Genomic DNA, 19,337 nt, shown 5'->3' on the forward strand with positions numbered 1-19,337 from the left:
CAGATATATAATTTGTATAGGGTATAAAATTAAGACTTATTTGAGAAGGGTAAATATGCAACTTTGTTTGTGTATATGTGTGTTTGTTTTTGACATACATGCCCTCAAAAATATAGTCTCACAAACATAAACATACCTTTGTTTTCCAAAGTTCCTCAAATACATGTTAAAATTGAACACACAGGCAAAAGATATTTATAGATGTATATATCTTCACTAAATACAAGGGTATATATCCATGCAAAAAAACATCAAACATAATAACTACTACTTTTATGTTCATCAAATACATAGGCATAAACTTAATAAAAAAAAAGAAAGAAAAGGTGCATACTAAATGCAAACCATGTACAACACAACAGCCAAGTAAAGCAAATCACTCTAGTAATCTTCTGGAATTAAGGGTGGCTGTAGAGTATAAGTTACCGTATCAAAAGGCATCACTAGAAACTCATAAATCAGCGTTGCGAGGGCTGAACCTATGAAAGGTCCTAACCAGTAAACCCAATGATGCTTCCATTGCCACCCAATCAATGCCGGCCCGAAGACTCTTGCCGGATTCATTCCGGCTCCATCAAATACTCCACCGGCGAGAATATTTGCACCTGTTATGAATCCAACAGCCAGTGGCTCGATGTTACTGAGAGAACTCCTGAGGTCTATCATTGTTGCAAAAAATGTGTAGACTAATCCAAATGTCATTATAATCTCTAGTAAGACTGCATTCCATACTCCAAATCCTGGTGCCACCCAAAGCCCAACTGGTCTCTGTAATATAATGTTCATCATTTTGTTAATAGTACAATTGTAATGTTATTTATTGGTATACAACTATGTCAGTATTGCATATATTAGAAATAAAATAAAAAAAATAAAGATCTATTTAAATCTTTTTACATGCCACCCCAAAAATAAAAAAATTATTTGGATCATATTTTTCCAACCCAATGATTTTTATAATAAAAGAATAATAATTTATTTTCCTTGTAGTGAGCTCTAGCTTGTCTATATTATTATATTACTGAAAAAAAAACTCCTTTAAAAAATCACTTGTTGCATCTTTTTTATGCAATTTAAGTGGAGTTAATATATATATATATATATATATACACGACCATGGGCATCCACACCATAGTTTACATCACAGATAAAAAAATCTATGGATATCCATTATCAATCTTTAGATCTCCATCCAATGACTAATATTGATGAATAATGATTAATGCAGTAATAAAGTATAAGAATTAATATTTGTAACAGAACAACACACAATATTACTGTCTAGCTATATATATATTTAAAAAAAATGGAAATATTTTTATTTATATATATTTTACAAAGCATGTCATTCAATATTTGATATATACTTACTTTCAAAAAATAAATTATATTATTTAAAATAACATTATATATTAGAGGGGGCACATGCCAGTTAACCGAGTCCGCCGGGCCCAACCCGGCAGGTCTGGGTCGGCCTTTGGCCGACCTGTAACCGGCCCAATCATTTGTGCTGACCCGGCGGACAGGGCTATAACCCGGCGGGTCCCGCCAGGTTCTTAATTAATTTATTATTTTATTTGTTTAAATAAAATTGTAAAATAATATTTAAACTAAAAAAATATGTGTCAAAATTCACAAAAACATTTGAGATAGTTGCCATTGTTTTTATAGGCAATTCATATGGTCATTTTCTTATCCTAGCCGATGTGGGACTAAATGTAAGTAATATAAAATATATTTGTTGTTTATATCTTTTAGTAAAGAAACAATATCAACTCAACTCAAGATAACTTGGTTAGAGTGATGTTGATATCTACTATATTTATGTCTATATATATTTTTGCCATAAATTAAATTAAAGTTTTAAAATTTTTAAAATACTTATCATAATTTCAAATAAATTAAAATAATTAAAAATTTTTGTGGTTATTAATTTATTTTATTAAAAACTTATTATATAGTGTTTTAATAATGTTTTTAAAACAGAATATTAGTTGATGGGATTAAATTTAAATATGTTAAATAATCATTAATTTTGTTTTTAATATTATAAAATAGCTAAATATAGAAATGATAAATCTAACAAATTTTAAAATATTAATGGTTATGTTATAATATGACAATTGTTAATATAATCTTATAATTAATATTTTTATCCTAATGTAATTTTTTTTTATTAAAATATATTGTTAATATGAAGATTAATAAAAATTTATAGTTAAAAATTTTATTTTTATAAACTATGTTGTAGGAAAAAAAATTATTGATATGTTAAAATTTTAATTTAATTATTTATTAATTAAGATTGAGTATTATGATTTTAACTTAATAATATGTTTAGGATTTTGGAGATTATATTAAAAGAAATACATAAAATTGTTGTAGAAGGAATTATACATAATTATGGTTTAACCACCTAATTATAGAAACCAAAACCAAATAGGATTATGGTTGAAGATTTTAGAGATAATATTACAAAGATAATAATATAATAACATGATGATGCTCAATATTTACTGATATCAATTATAAAATTTTAGGTTATATTTACTTTATTATATGGATAAAATACAAAAAAAAAATTTTAATTAATTAATGTTCACTAGTTATATATATATATATGATTATAATAAGTCAACATCAAATCTTGGATGGGTTGGTTAAAGCATATCTTTCTTTCCGGTTCGAATCCTCCAAAGATTGGGAATTTTAATAAAATTTTGCTAAAAAAAATTTTAAAAAAAATTGTCAACCCGCCGAGTTGGACCCGGCTTACTTGGCGGGTCAACCCGGCGGGTCACCGGGTTGAAAAAACCCAACCCGTAACCGGACCCGCTACAGTGCGGGCCGGTTACGGATTGCCGGCCCAGCCCGCCGGGTAAGCTAACCCGGCGGGTTTCGCCGGGCCGGTTCCAGGCCGGGCCAAAAGTGGCCCGTGCCCCCTCTATTATATACTACTACTAATAATAATATGCTTATTTATTATAATATTTAATATTAATAATGTAAAAACTATATATATCTAATAAAAATAATAAATGAAATAAAATAAAGCAAACCATGTCGGCGATGGAAAGGCGGAGCAAGAGAGAGGCAGCGACGGCGCCGAGGAGCTGAGCCACCCAGTAAAGCACAGCGCGGACGACGGAGATCCGGCCGGTGATCACCATGCTCAATGTCACCGCCGGGTTTACGTGTCCGCCGGAAAGGTTCATCGCCACCGCAACGGCCACTGTGAAAGCCAGAGCATGAGCCAACGCCACCACCAACAACCCACTCTCCGTCCATGTGTCCATTTCCATTTTCCCTGTAAATATTCCAAGTCATATCAACATATTTCAAATTATTATTATTATTATTATTATTATTATTATTATTATTATTATTATTTAGTGAAAATCACATATTATTTATTTATTTATTTATTTTTTGTCCGCATTTTTCTAAACATTTATTCTTAAAAAATTAAACCGATTTAATCACCAACTCTGAAGTAATAATTTTGTTTAATTAATTGTGAATAAAGAAAAATGTACATATATGAAATTGATAATTTAACATAGATCAAATCTGTTCAATGCTAATATACTGAGAAAGTGTTGACTTGAGATGATATTTAAATTTTTTTTTTATGTTATATATAAATAGAATAAACATATTTTCATCATAATAACTACATAAATAAAAAATAAATGAATAAAAATGTCGCCATGACACTCCATATTTGTAAAAATATGAGGAAAATTGGTTTCAAAAATATAAATTTCAATCTTTTTCTTTATGTTTTTAATATATGATCGATAACTCCACATAAAACATTGTTAAAAGAAAAAAAAAAAATACAATTATAATGGCTCAAGAATTTTTATAGACTTATTAAATCAATCAAATATTACATAAGACCATATTCAAAAGATCTAAAAACAAAACACGCTTAAATAATAAATCTCTCTCCAATTATGTATCGTAAATACAAGTCTTCTTCAAACGTAAATCATATGAGAAAAAATGGATTATGCCTTATTCTCCATTTTAATCCAATTCCTTTTAATAATTTATTTATGTTTAAAATAAAAAAATTTCCAACATAACAAAAACCAAAAAGATATATATATATATATATATATAGGAACTAATTAATTAATTATTAAGAAGGACAAAAAACAGCACCTAGAGAAAGAACAGAGCCTTCACCAGCGAAGACAAAGATGGCGGTGGCGATGAACTCCGCGACGGTGGCGCGGACGGTGTCTGGGTGTACGGCCTCGTTTGTCCGGCCGAGAATGATGCTCCGACGAGGCATCGTTGAAGATGAAAATATATATATTTATGTAATATTGCATTGAGAACTTGAGCTTCATATAATATATATATATATATAATATTATATTGAGAAAAAGAGAGGGATTGAGGAATTGGCACGTAAGTGGACACGTGGCATGCTAATATAATGCATACTTGCATGGTTTGCATGTCTATCCACAAAGAAAGTGACGTATTAATATGAAAATATTAATAGTTAATAAAAATGATTTTATATGGGCTTGTGGGCTTGGGCCATAAAGTTTCATCTGATTCATTTACATGTGAACTCGAACCCAACTCATTAAAGGGGGCAGCGCTTTCTACGAGGTTGTCGGATCCGTAGGGCGATGACCCATGGCTAGCCCAGTCGAGTCAATGGGTTCGACCAGGGTCGAACCAGGGGTTGAGCAGGGGTCAATAATTAAATATAAAAAAATATTATAATAATTAATAATAAGCAAATATAATATTAAACCCATAATTATATTATAAAACCCTACTCAAATTTGATATTTAAATTGATAAATGACCTTATATACTGATGGGAGTTTTTCTAATTATGTTATTTATTTTTTTACATTTTTTTAAATATTTACAAATTTAATATATTAATATATAATTATCGAACTTCTCTCGATGTTATTTATTTATTTATTTGTTTATTAGTTGATTTTGTTAAAATAAATAAGAAATTTAATTCACTAATTCTTATATCTTAATTGAGTTTTTTTATTTTTGTTTTTAAATTTTTCTTATATTTTTTTATTTAATTAGAATACTTTTAATTTTTATATTTTTTTATAATAAAAATTACACTCATTTATTGGTTTATTTTTCTTAATAAATTAAATTTTTTTAGAAAGTATTTACTTAACACATTAATATATTTTATTTTTAAATGTTAATTTTTGTTGGTATGTTTATGATATATATATATATAATTCTATTTATTGATTATAAATTATAAATTAATATTAATAAATATACACGATTTTGTGATTTTTAAAAAGAAAATAATAATAAATTATTAAATAATGTAAAAAAAAATTAAACATTGTGACCCGATTGACCCGGCCGGGTCAACCGGTTCCCGGTTGAACCGCCTGGGTCACCGGGTTAACACCGGGTTTTTTAATACCCGGGTCAATAGGGTATACCCGGGCCGGCCACATGGCCGGTTTCCAGTTTTTCCGGTTGAACCGGTCGGGCCGGGTCTGACAACCTTGCTTTTACCATGGTCTATGGGAATAATATAATAGAAATTAATAAAAATAATTAATGAAAAAATGATTATAAAAATAATATAAATTTTTTTTATTCTACATGCGTTGAAAAATTTTATTAAAATCAACGGCTTTTGGGTCCATTCGCATCGGGTCTTTTATGTAGGGCGTTTATTTCGGGGAGGACCCGGAATCGAACCTCATGTCCTACGTAAAGTAAAAGCACATGGGTCAGCATTGAGTCTTACTCACCACACGTGCACGTCTCGCTTTTCTTTAAAAAAAAATTATTAAATTGATAATGTGCATAATTTTCTTTTCTCAAATACCAAATAGTTTTGAATATCCAATTGCACTGTTTTCATTTATTATGTGAGTCAGATTATAAACGTTTTTGGTTAATATATTAATTCTCTTCCATTTAAGTTAAATTATGATTATATATATATATATATATATATTATTTATGCACATAAATATATATTAGTAAAAAAAAAAATTTGTTAACGTGAATAAAAGTGTACACTTATGTTGGGTTTTGGGCTCCCTTTCTATGTGGAGAAAAGCCCAAATTGTCAAAGCCATTAGGGTTCACTTTATTAAGTGTTTTCAATCATATTAGGGTTAAGAGAGTAAAAAAATATGGAGAGATACAGCAACCGCAAAGAGAAAAACTACAGATTTTCTCAGGTTCGGATTTGACAGGGGCAGCAACTTCAAGCTGGTGTTTGGAGGGTCAAACAAAGTCCGATTGAGCTGAAATTTTGTTCGCACGTTCGGGACTTGCAGAGCTTGATTTCCACTAGACAGTTTGTGATTTGGCTTCTCCTAGCTTGAGATATGAGGGTCGGAACATAAGCTGCAGAATATTGATTTTGCTTACAATATAGCTTGTTTTAGCTATTGTTTTGGTCAAGTTGTATTTTTCTGATTTGTGCTCGTTCTTGAGACTCTCTTGTACCCTGAATTTGATCATAGTGGAGGTTGGCTTGGTCAAGATTGACCTGTGGTTTTTCGCACTTAATTTAAGGGGTTTTCATGTAAAAATTTGGTGTCTTGTGTGATTGCAATTTTTGTTATGTTTAGGTTGCTCTCTTTAATCTAGCAAGCTTGGGGATTGTTTATTTGCTGTTAATCTATTGAGATTGTTGTATAACTCCCATCAACTTATTTATTTATTTTTGGCAGCACTAAATTATTTCTTTTCTTAACATTTTACCTCCTTTTATAATATATATATTGTTATAACCCAGTTGTTTTTAGACTTGTTACTGTAGCATGTTAAAAGCACAACACTGTAGCAACGGGTTACTGTAGCAATTGAAATATTTTTTTCCCTTTTAAAAGCTTCAGCCTTTCTCTTCCATTTCCCATTCATGCCTAGTTGGAAACTCTAGCACTCTTTCTCCTTTTCTTGCCTTTTGATGGTTAAATTTAGGTAAGTATTTTTGTTTTCATTAATTTTCATCTTGTGTTCTTGTTCATGTCCCTAGAATAACAAAGGCCTTGTGTTCTTCTTGTTTCCTCTCTTGTTTTCCAAGATTAGTTGAAGTAGAGAGGATGAGAAGAGAAGATTCCAAGGTGAGTGGGCTAACCAAACCTTTAATTATCTCATTAAGCTTTCATGTGCTTCATTTGCTTGCATTGTTGTGAATTTGGAATGATCATGCTCCAAGCTTGGGTTTTGTCTTGTTGGAATTTATATCATATTTAATTGGGAAGATTGATTGTAATTGATGATTTATTTTGACATCAAAAGTTTTGTTATATATTTCTACCTCATTGTTAATTTATTGCCCATAAGTTCACTTTGTTTGTATAATGCACTCTATACCTGTTGCCAACCTTATATTTTTGTTAAATTTAAAGCTTTTGGGAGTTAGATTGGTTGTTATCTATGTCAAGATTATTATATGGATCTCATGTATTAAATGGGGTGATTTTTCCCATCTTTGGGTAAAGTAAAATACTTGAATAATAACTTATGTAAATTGTTGTATTCATGTATTATGTTAAGAAGGGATGTGTAGAAAGTTAGTCCTTCCATATAAGATGTTTGATGAAATGCTCTTGAGTATTTAATGTGAACAATGAGCAATTAAGTGTAAGAAATGATGATAAAAGAAGTTGTTAGTGAAGTAGAAGTGTGGTTAGAGGAATTGTTATTATGTATGAGGGTATAAATTAAAGAAGAAGGTGATGAAGATGTGTAAGTTGGAGAAGATTAAGTCATTGAAAAGGTTAATGACGATGAGGTGATACTAAGGGGTTTAATTTTAAATTTTTGGGTTTTTGAGCTTGTATACTTCGCTTATGTTGGCAAACTTGAGTGGTAGGGAAGTTGTGGGACTTATGTTTATTGGGATGTATATGCGAAGGAAATAGAGGAACTTGGTGGTGACTTTGTAAATAGATTTATAATGACAGAAGATGGAAAGGTGTACGCTTGCATTAAAGGATGTATGATCAAGAATGATTGATGAGTTATTAAGAGAAGTAAATGCAAAAGAGTTCATGATTAAATTTAGTAGTTGAGAAAAGAAAGTTGGTCAAATTGCAATTATTTTGAGCAAAAGGAATTTCATAGAATTCTATATATGTGATTGAGTTACATACTCCATGATAGTTTTGAGATCATTTGGAGGAGTAAATAGTGAAATCAAGGATTCATTGGGGCATATGAAGGCAACCACACAAGCAGCATGAATCCCGCAGTACTGTAGCATTATTGTAGCGCTGACTCATTTTCTTCAATTTTTGTTCCGGAGTTAAATCTCGGTTTGGTATGAATTATGTAATGTTAAGATGATTTAATATGGATGTTTATTATGCGAATCTATCGATTTAAACCTTGAAAATGTTAAATATTGAATTTTTATATGAGATGATGCATTATCTATATGGGAATGTGAAATTATTTTGGTCTCAAGAAATTTATTTGATTTTGATATAAGAAGTTTTAGATTTTGTTGAGACAATTCTTATAGTGAATTTATATAAATGGTTTTGAATGATTTTAATTACAAGGGATGTGGGGATTTGTGAGTCATGGTGTGTATTTAAAAGATTTCCTTGATGAAGTTGTTTTGGTAGTATAATAGAGATGGAACATCTTGTTGGGATTAGTAGAATTAGAAGATGAGAATGGAAGTTTATTACAAAATGTTAAGTTGAAAGCATGCTTATAATCCTTTGGTTTAATCTTTGCAAGTTTGTGAGAATAATGATAGGCTATTTCATTAAAATTGGAGTCTGATAGAGGGGCTTGATGATTTAACTTGAGCAGACTTATGTTGTTGAGGAAGGATGGAGCTACTCCCACTTGATTTTACTCAATATATTTTATCATGTCCTTGGAACCTACTTTCATATTATCACTGATCTTATACTCAGTATTTATTTTATTCCTTACCTATATTATTGTTTATTGAATATTCCGTTATGTTCTGTTTCAACTTCACAGTCGAAGATCCAGCCTTGTGCTGTTGATTTCTGTTATTAGTTAGGGAGATGTATACGTCTGTTTTCGCGTATTTTTTGTATTTCTGACTATCTCTGTCTTTTGAATATTTTTTTTGTATTTCCGTTCCATTAATAGTCTGTTTGTATGGCGAGCATTCTCTGTATTCTATTCCACTTTTTTATTCTGCTATTTGCCATTCATTTATTTATTATTTTACCCACTTATGAAATTCCTGTTGTAGTCTGATTGGAAAGTATTATGTTTTGGAAATGTTAGATAACCAATTTCTGTATTCTGCCGGTATTTATGGGTTTTTCTTTTGTTTTTGCCCCACTCACTGAGTAACCGAGTTACTCAGCCTCTCTTCTTCCATCTTTTCAGGTACTCGACTCTTAAGTTGTTGTGCTTAAGACCTTGTTGTTCAGCCAGTGCTAGGATGGATCCATTTGGGTTGTCGTTTTCTTGTAAATTTTTATTAACCTGTATTTGTATTTTGGATTATTGTATATGTAAGTTTGTGTTGTTTTTCTGTACCATTTTATATGTGATACTATTCATAAGCACAATAATACTGTGCATGAAACAGTGCTAAATCGTTGGACAGTTGATAGCAACATTCGTAGATTTTAAATCTACGAACGTTCTCATATGATTCATCCTCATATATATATATATACACACACACACACACGCACACGTTTCTTTACTTGCATTAACTATGAAAAAATAATTAAAATAAAATCAATAAATAACAATTAAACCAAAGATATTGTATATATAATTAATAATTAAAAAAAATTACTAATAACAATATTGTTAATTGTTAGATATAAAAAAACTATATTTTATATTATATATATATATATATATTCATATATTTATTATCTACGTTTCTTTGCTTGCATTAACTATGAAAAAATTATTAAAGTCAACGCAATAAACAACAATTAAAACCAAAAATATTGTATAAATAATTAATAATTTAAAAAATATTATTAATAATATTTTAAATTTTATTATAAAAAAAATTACTGTCATTAATGTCCACACAAAGTGAGGGCACGGAATGGTATTGAGTTTTGCTCCACACATGTGTATATTCTTGATTTACTTTTAAATGGGGGACATTTTTCATCTATATGTATAAATATATATATATATATTACTGTTATGCCAAGCACATCAATAATATGAAGAAAAAAAAAAAAATAGTAGCACACATAGATTTACGTGGTTCGGTCTATATGACCTACGTCCACGGGTAGGGAGATAGAGATTTCTTATTCTTCACTTTCGAGGAAAAAATTCATATAGATAATACAGAGTAAACCCTATATATATCCAAATTAAAATAAAATAATATAACCAACAATGGATCAGCAAGCTAAAAGCCGACCACATATTTTTATTGAAATCTCTAAAAATCTCTAATTTAGGATTAACTCTCTAAATTAGGGTCGAGTCATAATTTGGATAGGGTTACAATCACAATCAATTTCAAATTCAAGGCATCTCAACAATTACTGTCTCCCTGGCCATAAATTTATATCAAGTGTGTTTTGTGATTTGTGGGTATTATTAAAAAATAAAAATATTATTTAAATAAATAAATAATTAATTAATTATAAATCGTGATAGCGAGGAGAAAAAAAACCACTATAAAGAAAATTTTGAACTTTTCAAAGGGGTTAAACGAAAAAAAAAACTCAGCAAAACCCCAATTTTTATTCTCCCACCAAAACCTAAAACCCTTTCTCTTCCCTCTCGCTCCATCGAAGGAAGCCTTTTTCTCCGATCAAAATGCTCTTTTGAATCCCCTCGATCTCCATCGATGGCTGCTGCTGCTAAACGCCTCGTAATCTCTTCGAAAATCGCCACAAAATCAGGTAGCAACTCGATCTTTTCTCTCTGGTCGCTTCTTTGATTCGCAAAGAGAGGAATTTGAGCTTGATTTCATTGTTGATGCATGTGTTCTTCGCGTTGAATTCTTTTATGGATGACTTGATGTTTTGATCTTGAGTCTTGTTGCTAGGGTTTGTTGAGGTGTCTAATGTAACGCATGGATCGAAGTTCCGATGCTTTGGGACCGCCTCGGCTGCTTCTGGTGTTCTCAAAGAAGAGAAGGAATCAAAGAAAATTTCGAAGCTTGAGAGGCGCGCGATGTTGGAGGCTTTTGTAGATCAGTAAGAGTCTTTTGGTTTGATTTGAAAACTTCTTCACATTTTGATCTCTGGATTTCTCGTTTAGTAGAAAGATCAATTTTTTATTTTTTTATTTTTTGGATTTTTGTTATCTGGAAGACACGCCTCATCGCAAGTGAATCATGCTGCTTATTATTTATTAATAAATTAGAAAATTTGCTTGCAATGGATTTTGAATTCAAATCCTTTTTGGTTAAAAATAATATTCAAGAAGAACATAGTATTTTTTTTACTTTCGTGGCATATCTATTATTTATCATGATCAAGCTGATAAATTTTACCCTTCAAAAACTTTTTTTTTTTTGTTTGTTTAGTTAATCTACTTGCATGCATGATGGTTTGTTGTCATGAATGGTTATCTCATGATCTTATGATTGCATGATCGTCTGGTCTTGATGCAGATACAGGGCATCAAATGCTGGAAGATTCCCTACTGTATCCTTGGCTCAAAAGCAGATCGGAGGGTCTTATTACCATGTGAGACAAATGATTCAAGAACTGGAATTCAACTATAGGATGTCACTTGCAGGCAAGAATAAGGCTCAAGTGGGAAAGACAGAACAAGGTAGCAATCCTGCTTTGCTTTGGAAGGAAGTTCCTGGTACATCAGAAATAGAAGAGGTCTCAAAACCTGCAGTTTCAGCAAGCTGTGTATCATCTAAAGATATTGATACAGGATCCGATATTAGAGCAGAGAATAACACTATTGTTGATTTGATAATTGATGATGTGCTTCTCGACACAAAAGAGCCTTCAGTGTCTTCTGCTGTTGAAACTGCCTCAGTTAAAAAAGTTGTCAAGCAGGCGCATAGCCCATCACGAAAGAAAATTGTGGAATGTACTAAGAATTCTTCTATAAATGGAGTATCATCTTTTGGTACTCAGATGAGAACAGATGAATCCAGTATTAATCGTGTGTTCGGATTGACTAGTGAGAGCATGCGACATAGTGATCAAGGTAGCAATCCAGCTTTGCTTTTGAAGGAAGGACCTGGTCCATCAGAAATAGAAGAGATCTCAAAACCTGTTGCTTCAGCAAGCTGTGTATCATATGAAGATTTTGATACATTATCTAAGATTGGATCAAAGGATGGTGCTACTGTTGATTTGGTAATTGATGATGAGTTTCTGGACAGAAAAGAGCCTTCTGTGTCTTCCACTGTTGAAACTGCCTCAGTTAAAAAAGCTGCCAAGCATGCGCGTAGCTCATCAAGAAAGAAAATTGTGGAATGCACAAAGAATTCTTCTATAAATGGAGTATCATCTTCGGGCACTCAGATGAGAACAGATGAATCCAGGATTGATAGCGTGGCAGAATTGGCTAGTGAGAGCTTGCAACATAGTGATCATGATTCTAAAAGAGATGAGGTACAAAATGCATCTATCAGCAGCTGTGCTATTACTCCTTAAAGCTATCCTTCAAAACTTTCCACAATGAAAATCCATCTACTAAGATTTCATTTTCACCCTTTTTTTACTTCTATTATGTCTTTCAAACACATTTAGAAAAGTTTTGTGCTAGTATTTTTGCAGTTTTTTTTTTAAATGGTGATATGCAATCTGCAGGCTAATTCATCGGAGTCTTCAAGGTCGGAGGCAACAGTACATATTTTGAATTCACCTCATCTAGACTCAGAAGAGAATAACAAGGAGCTGAAGTCAACTGAACATTTATGTGACAGAAATGAGCCCAAGCGAATTGATCAAATAGGCAGTCTTGAAGCCCCTGAACCAGAGGAACTTATTGGGTATGCTTGTTAGCAATTTGCACTTTTTGAAAATCCTGTTCTAAAGTCTCGTGTCAAGAACTCAAGACAGCATAATTTTCCAGTATTGAATTGATTACTGAATTGTGTAAATCACTTGTCAATGAGGTTTAAAAACGATATTGCTCTCTTCTTGATTCTTTTTGCTTTAACAGTACTCGCTCTTTATTTCTCTTAGAAATGTTGCTTCTCCTCAATTTGTTGCTTTGCTTGAATTGCATAGCTGTTTTCTGGAAAAGGTCTTTCCTCCTTTTAATATTTTGCTCTGGTTGGCATTCTATGGTATCATCCATGTTAGTCTTTCTCTACTGCAGGTGTGACCTAGCTTGTTAGCCTAATGTGTAGCCAACCCAATTTTTTTTTTTTCTGTCTTGCTTTGACAACAACAATTTCCACATCTTCACTATGTCAATTGTGAGGCATTCAGGAAATTTTACCAACTATGATACCTTTTCGATTTTGAGAACTTGGCACTTAGATATGTAGTAAAAGCATACATGCTATGTCCAAAATGGATCCTTACTAGTATTTAATCTTGGTTTGTTATGCTATCTCTATTATTTTTAGTTCAAGCTATAATTATTTTTCCCTGGGTAGGAGAAATGTTTCTTTTTTTCTTCTTCATGTTGTATAATGTAGTGTATTTGCATTTCTGCAAGTGTGATTTGGTTCTGATGAAGCTTTTCTGGGATTTATCTATTTATTCAGTGACACACCGAAGAAGGTTGAGATTAGAGAATCTTCACCAGGAAGATCAGATATATGGGGAAATCTCAAAGCACTTGCCAATAGCTTTGTCAATTTTTGGTGGAAGTAGTTATTACTCAACATGCCACTTAATAGTCATTCTCCAGGCTTGTCATAAGGTGAGTTCTGAGACTTCACTACAAGATTCTCCTTAAGTTGTCTGGTAAGGAGCATTAGTTTTTTAAATAATCATATTTAATAGGTAGCTTTTAAAAATTATTAATATTAGTAAATACTTATTGTTTATAAAAGTAGATTTTTAATTTAATTTTGATTCGTATTTATAAAAGTTTTCCCTCCAACCCAATATTTAAAAAAATTCTCTCCAACCAAACACTTCATAATGGTATGTGGATACATTATTCAATATAATTCTGCTATAGGCTTAGTGTTGCATTGCCCTCTAAGAAACGATATATTAGGTTCTCTTGCCATTTTTGGTGTAGTTCTTCTTCTTCTTCTTCTTCTTCTCTCTCTCTATCTTGGATAACAGTATATACTGCAATCCAAGCTTACTCACTATTAGGTGTTAGAACATTTGTATAATGGATTCATGGTTTCAGTTTCTTATGAGTCATTGTCCTCCATATGATGACTAGCCTAAAACCTATTATTTGAGTGAATATATTTCTGACATGTACCAGTGACCTTTCTGTGCAAAAGAAGATACAATTGGCAAAGAAAATAGTTCGGGCCGACTCTTTTATGAACCCTGTATATATATGATCTTAATGAAGTAGGACCTAACATATTCACTATATAAAGCTAGATTAACTGCATGGCTTCTTATATAGGGATTAATGGAAAAACAAATGGACACACCAATTGCATACTTTCTCACTCCGACAAATGAATACAATGTTCTTTTGCAGCGGTGGATGAGCGAGCTTCAAGATTTGATGGTGAAAGGGCAGAAAGGAAGAAGTGCAGGCTTCAAGAAGCACAATGTGCATAGAATATCAAGGAGTTGGATTACTGCTGAATGAAAATGAGTTGCAGCAGATAAAGAATACAAAACCTTATGCAAGTCATTTATGAAAAAAAGAGACTAATATGTATGAGCACTAGCAAGATGCAAACCTGTACACATGACTTTCAACATGGATAAATTATTCAAAATCTAGATTTTCTGCTTTCTGCTACTTTTGCTTGGTAACAACTTGTGTTGTCACCAAATGCTGTTCTTTGTTCTTTGTGTGCATCTGAACAAATTGTTTACAGAGAATCAGGGAATGAATGGTCTTCAGAGTGAATGAAGAAGACCATTACTTTGATATTAACCATGTTTGTGCTTTTTTGATTTTGTGATCTCTGTCTTTGAGAGAAGACATTTTGTTATTTGTTTGAGGTTTGGGAGGAAAATTATTGGCAGGGAAATTGTGTTAGAATGTTCTGACATTGTTATTGATCAATTGAGAGGAGAGATATTTATTTGTATTTTTTCAGTTTTCTGTTTAAATTAGTTTAGGGAAATTCTAATCTCAGTTCACTATAAACTTTTAAAATTTTCATTTCATAATTTAAACATTAAAAATAGTGAGGATTATTGGCAGGGGTATTATTGGCATTTTATAATTTTCTAATAATATTTTGTGAGGACATATAAACAAATATAGTTTTTATAAATTTTTAATAGATTTATACAAAATATATTTTAAAAAAAATAATCGTTTAAAGGAATAATTTTAAAAACATATTTTAAACTAGAATTTTATCCTAAAATTGGCTCCACAATAATTATCATGCTAAGAAAAAAGAAATCCGGCACGCCATAAAAAAAATTTAAAACAAATAATTTACCCTTTTTCATATTTCTCAAATATAAAGATCAAACCAAATTAATATTAATCTCTCCAAATTATCCAATACATATATAAATAAAATAAAATAAAATCAATATATTGTCTCATAAACTTTCTCTCATTATATATATATATATATATATAAAGTACAAAAATCCATCAATATTGATACACATCATTTATCACAACAAATTAAAATAACCATGGAAATAGACAAGCCAAAAAAACAAGGCAGGCATTTTTTACCTTGTAACATAAACTTTCATCACCACACAATCAGAGTTCTTAACATCAAAGATTGATGAAGACAAAAACTTAAAATCAAAGATCAATGATCATGATCATGATCATGATCATTTGTTCCATAAAATAACACTCAAAGAAATTGGAGCAGAAGTTCTATGTGAAATGATAAATTATTGGGAAAAACATTGGAACATTGATGAGAAAAATATGATAAGTGATGAAAGGAAGAAATTAAATGAATGGGATAAAAACTTTGCAAAGTTGCAGTTGATGAAGAAGAATAACATGGAAATGAGGCTTGTTTTTGCAGCAAATTACTTGGAATGTACTCAGTTTAAGGAATTTATGTGTAAATGTATTGCTGATTATATTAATGAAAAGAGGGTGGAGGAAATTAAAGAGGTTGCTCAGCTTCAGAGCATAAGTGGGTGTGTCTATGTATAAATTGATTTATATTTTTGTTTTGATTTTGATTTTTATTGTTTACTTTTAAGGGTTAAGAATAATAAGTAGATGAAATTGTTAAATAAACTTATGTTGCATGGTTTGTGTTTTACTTAGTAGTTGTTTAGTTTGATTGTTTTTAGCATCTTACATTAATGAAGTATATTTTCTGTATATTTTCAGATTGTGTATATATTTGTTTTTATTATTTGGATTATTTTTTGTCCCACTAATTGTATGCTAAACAGAATTATTTTTTTCTATAAATTTATGAGATGGTGTTATGCAATATGATGAAACAATTCAACACTATGATTAACACAGACTCTAGTTAGAAACATTTATGCAGAGGACATAAACAAGAAAATAAAATCAATAGAAAAAACATGGAATTGATAGAGAAAATAGATATCCTTTTCATCTGAAAATAAATAAATTAATTAATTAATTCAAATGAATACCTCAGTGGCTTATGAAAGGGGTACAACAATTGTGTATCTTGCATGATGTCTGAATTCCAGCAATTTATCATCACATCACAATAGTGATTACTGCAGAAGAAACATCTCACTATCATATGAAGTTTGCATGAATTTATTATATAATGACAATGCAGTACAAAATTCACAAGAAGTGACACAATAATTCACTGATAAAGAACTTAACTGAAAAGAAGAGAAGCAATGGTTGTAAGCAGAAAATCAATTATTAGCATTATAAATAAGCTCGGAAATTGTTCTGAGAAGAACAATACCTCATTACAACCTTCTGTTGTCGACTAACTTCTACATAACTTCACTTGCATGAAACATCGTACTATCATTTTCCTTGGTTTTATAGCAATATATAACCTCATTGCATCAACTTGTATACATTTCTTGAAATTAAGCATTTCTCAATAGCTCGACTCCAAAGCAGCGTCAGGACATCATTATTGTCAGCATAAGAAGCATTGAGACAGTTATAAATCTTTGCAGTTATTCTCAGTTGATTCTTAACCATGTTATCCAACATCTCAGAGGCCGACATCGGCTTCCCTGCATTCAAGTAAGCAAAGGCCAGACTGAGATACATGATACTATCTCCCGAAATGCGCTTGTCTTGCATTGACATTAGTGCTTTTTGTGCCCAATCAACCAAGCCACGTTTACAAAATCTTCGTATAAGTGCCCTGTAGACAGACTTGTCGACACATATACCTTTTTTAATGAGATCATCAGGGATCCCTAACGCTGCAGCTTCATTTTTCTGCTTGCAATAACCATCCACAAGCCATGAGAAAGTACTGTAATTCGCAGAGTATCCTGCATAGCATTAATAATCAGTGAGCCATGAAAGAAGATTCATTTTCAGGTCTAAAACTCTAACAAGCAGAACACTCAGCATGTTTTTTCATAATCCATAATGACAAGTTAATTCCATCAATTGATCTTACTAACGTTTAAGGGACTGAGTTCTACACTAAAGAATTAAAAACATTGATCATCACCTGCATTTAGCATTTCGAAGAGAACTTCCTTAGCCTCATCCATGTCCTGAACCTTGCAAAACCCATGAATCAGTGCCTTGTAAGTGAACTGATCAAGCGACAACCCTGACTCCAACATCTTATTTCTCAGCTTCCATGCAAATCCCATGTTCCCCTTCTTGCAATACGAATTAATCAAAGTATTGCACGTGATGTTATCCGGCTCAACCTTCCTTTCATCCATTTCATTCAAAAGATCATTGGCAGCTTTCATTTTCCCGTCCTTACAAAGCTTCCGAATGATTGAATTATACGTTGCCACACCGGGATACAAACCTTTTGACTCCATCTCTTCACGCAATTTGAGTGCTTCATCTAGATCATTCACTCTACAATACCCGTCAATAAGCGTGGTATAAGTAACTTGATTAGGAGTTACACCCTTCATATCCTTAAAAAGCCGGCGTGCTTCCCGCATTCTACCTTCTCGACAATACCCATGAACAAGACAATTATAAGTCACGATATCAGGCCAAATCCCTTCCGTCTCCATCCTCTCCTGAACACTCAAAGCTTCATAATGCATGCTCTTTTTACAATACAACGCAATCAAAGAATTATACGAGAACAAGTCCGGTGACAAACACCTCCTCCTCATCTCACTCACCAGCTCTTCTGCCTTCCCGACATCACCGGCCTTATAACAAACATGCAACATAACATTAAAAATGCACAAATTCATCACAACACCAACCCGTATCATTTCATCAAAAACCTTCCACGCACTAGCAGTTAATCTAGCTTTAGCCAATGCATTCAAAAGAGCAGAACAAGCATGAGGCTTTGGCACTAGTCCATTCAGCCGCATTTGGTCGAACACCTGGAGTGCATCATGAATCATGCTCAACCGAGAGTAGCGCAGCACCAGCCAGCTAAGAATGAGAGTGTTGGAGGTGCGGTCAGTGTGGGAACACAACAAGGAGCTGAGAACGGTGGGGGAAGAGAGGAATTCTCTGAGAGGCATTTCGTCGAGCAGGTGGCGGGCGGTGGTGAAGTGGCGATGGTGAGTGAGGAGATGGAGCATGGTCCAGATGGGGAGGAGGGAGAGGTGGTAGTGAGGGATGGATTGGAGGCATGTGAAGAAGGACCATGAGAGAGAAGGGGAGGAGGTGTTGGTGGAGAGATGGAGAAGGATTTGGTTGGCAATGGAGGTTGTGAAGTTGATGGAGATTTTAGGGTTTGAGAGATTGATCCAATTCCCTTTCACTATGTTTGCACATACACAATTGATCAAGTCAATCTCTTTTTTTCTCATTTTTAATTTTTAATTTTTTTTTTTCTAATGGTTGATTTTTTATTGTGGATTTTATTTATTTGTTTGTTTGTTTGTTTATTTATAAGGAAAAATAAATAATTAATTTTACATTGAAGGAGTAGAGTTGAAAAGATTAGGTTTGGCACTGTTTTTAAAAGTGGTGTGGACTTTGGGATGTAGGTTGATCACTACTCACTAGTGCAACATTATATACCAAATAAATAAATAAATAATAATAATATTTGGCTTATTTTTTTTAAAAATATATATATATATATATATATATGGTTTGATAATTTATGTGTTAAGATAGCATGTTAGCATCTTTGTATGTGTGTTTTTACTTTAAAATCTAAA

The 19,337-nt window shown here is 31.9% G+C and overlaps 3 protein-coding genes across 4 annotated transcripts; 1 reads left to right on the top strand and 2 right to left on the bottom strand.

Annotated features, from left to right (window-relative positions):
- Positions 1-381: 381 nt before the first annotated feature.
- LOC120263026 (aquaporin TIP3-1-like) lies at positions 382-4,303 on the bottom strand. Its single transcript, XM_039270955.1, has 3 exons — positions 4,171-4,303; positions 3,060-3,307; positions 382-768 (listed from the first exon to the last, which is right to left on the bottom strand). The coding sequence occupies exons 1-3, from the start codon at positions 4,301-4,303 to the stop codon at positions 382-384; spliced, it is 768 nt and encodes a 255-aa protein (XP_039126889.1).
- A 6,416-nt stretch (positions 4,304-10,719) lies between these two features.
- On the top strand, positions 10,720-14,985 carry LOC120258933. The gene is made up of 6 exons (XM_039266784.1): positions 10,720-10,877; positions 11,024-11,174; positions 11,594-12,560; positions 12,759-12,940; positions 13,667-13,824; positions 14,578-14,985. The coding sequence occupies exons 1-5, from the start codon at positions 10,823-10,825 to the stop codon at positions 13,773-13,775; spliced, it is 1,464 nt and encodes a 487-aa protein (XP_039122718.1). The 5' UTR covers positions 10,720-10,822; the 3' UTR covers positions 13,776-13,824; positions 14,578-14,985.
- A 1,579-nt stretch (positions 14,986-16,564) lies between these two features.
- LOC120260536 (pentatricopeptide repeat-containing protein At5g38730) lies at positions 16,565-19,126 on the bottom strand. Of its 2 annotated transcripts, XM_039268131.1 has the most exons (4): positions 17,687-19,126; positions 17,397-17,501; positions 16,952-17,234; positions 16,565-16,748 (listed from the first exon to the last, which is right to left on the bottom strand). In XM_039268131.1, the coding sequence occupies exons 1-3, from the start codon at positions 18,978-18,980 to the stop codon at positions 17,050-17,052; spliced, it is 1,584 nt and encodes a 527-aa protein (XP_039124065.1). In that variant the 5' UTR covers positions 18,981-19,126; the 3' UTR covers positions 16,565-16,748; positions 16,952-17,049. The 2 variants fall into 2 exon arrangements, with proteins under 2 accessions (XP_039124065.1, XP_039123995.1); XM_039268061.1 differs by having other exon boundaries at positions 16,952-17,501; positions 17,687-19,040.
- Between the last annotated feature and the right edge of the window lie 211 nt (positions 19,127-19,337).

The sequence above is a fragment of the Dioscorea cayenensis genome, chromosome 1 (assembly GCF_009730915.1).
Source record: "Dioscorea cayenensis subsp. rotundata cultivar TDr96_F1 chromosome 1, TDr96_F1_v2_PseudoChromosome.rev07_lg8_w22 25.fasta, whole genome shotgun sequence".
NCBI lineage: Eukaryota > Viridiplantae > Streptophyta > Magnoliopsida > Dioscoreales > Dioscoreaceae > Dioscorea > Dioscorea cayenensis.

Excerpts from the sequence above, each read along its gene's own strand:
- LOC120263026 (XM_039270955.1), bottom strand. The coding sequence starts at position 4,303 with ATGCCTCGTCGGAGCATCATTCTCGGCCGGACAAACGAGGCCGTACAC. Across the intron at positions 3,308-4,170 it reads AGGCTCTGTTCTTTCTCTAG|GGAAAATGGAAATGGACACA; the intron begins GTGCTGTTTTTT and ends GAATATTTACAG. Across the intron at positions 769-3,059 it reads GCCTTTCCATCGCCGACATG|AGACCAGTTGGGCTTTGGGT; the intron begins GTTTGCTTTATT and ends ATTATATTACAG.
- LOC120260536 (XM_039268061.1), bottom strand. The coding sequence starts at position 18,980 with ATGAGAAAAAAAGAGATTGACTTGATCAATTGTGTATGTGCAAACATA. Across the intron at positions 17,502-17,686 it reads CTTCGAAATGCTAAATGCAG|GATACTCTGCGAATTACAGT; the intron begins GTGATGATCAAT and ends AATGCTATGCAG.
- LOC120258933 (XM_039266784.1), top strand. The coding sequence starts at position 10,823 with ATGGCTGCTGCTGCTAAACGCCTCGTAATCTCTTCGAAAATCGCCACA. Across the intron at positions 11,175-11,593 it reads TTGGAGGCTTTTGTAGATCA|ATACAGGGCATCAAATGCTG; the intron begins GTAAGAGTCTTT and ends GTCTTGATGCAG. Across the intron at positions 12,561-12,758 it reads ATGATTCTAAAAGAGATGAG|GCTAATTCATCGGAGTCTTC; the intron begins GTACAAAATGCA and ends TGCAATCTGCAG.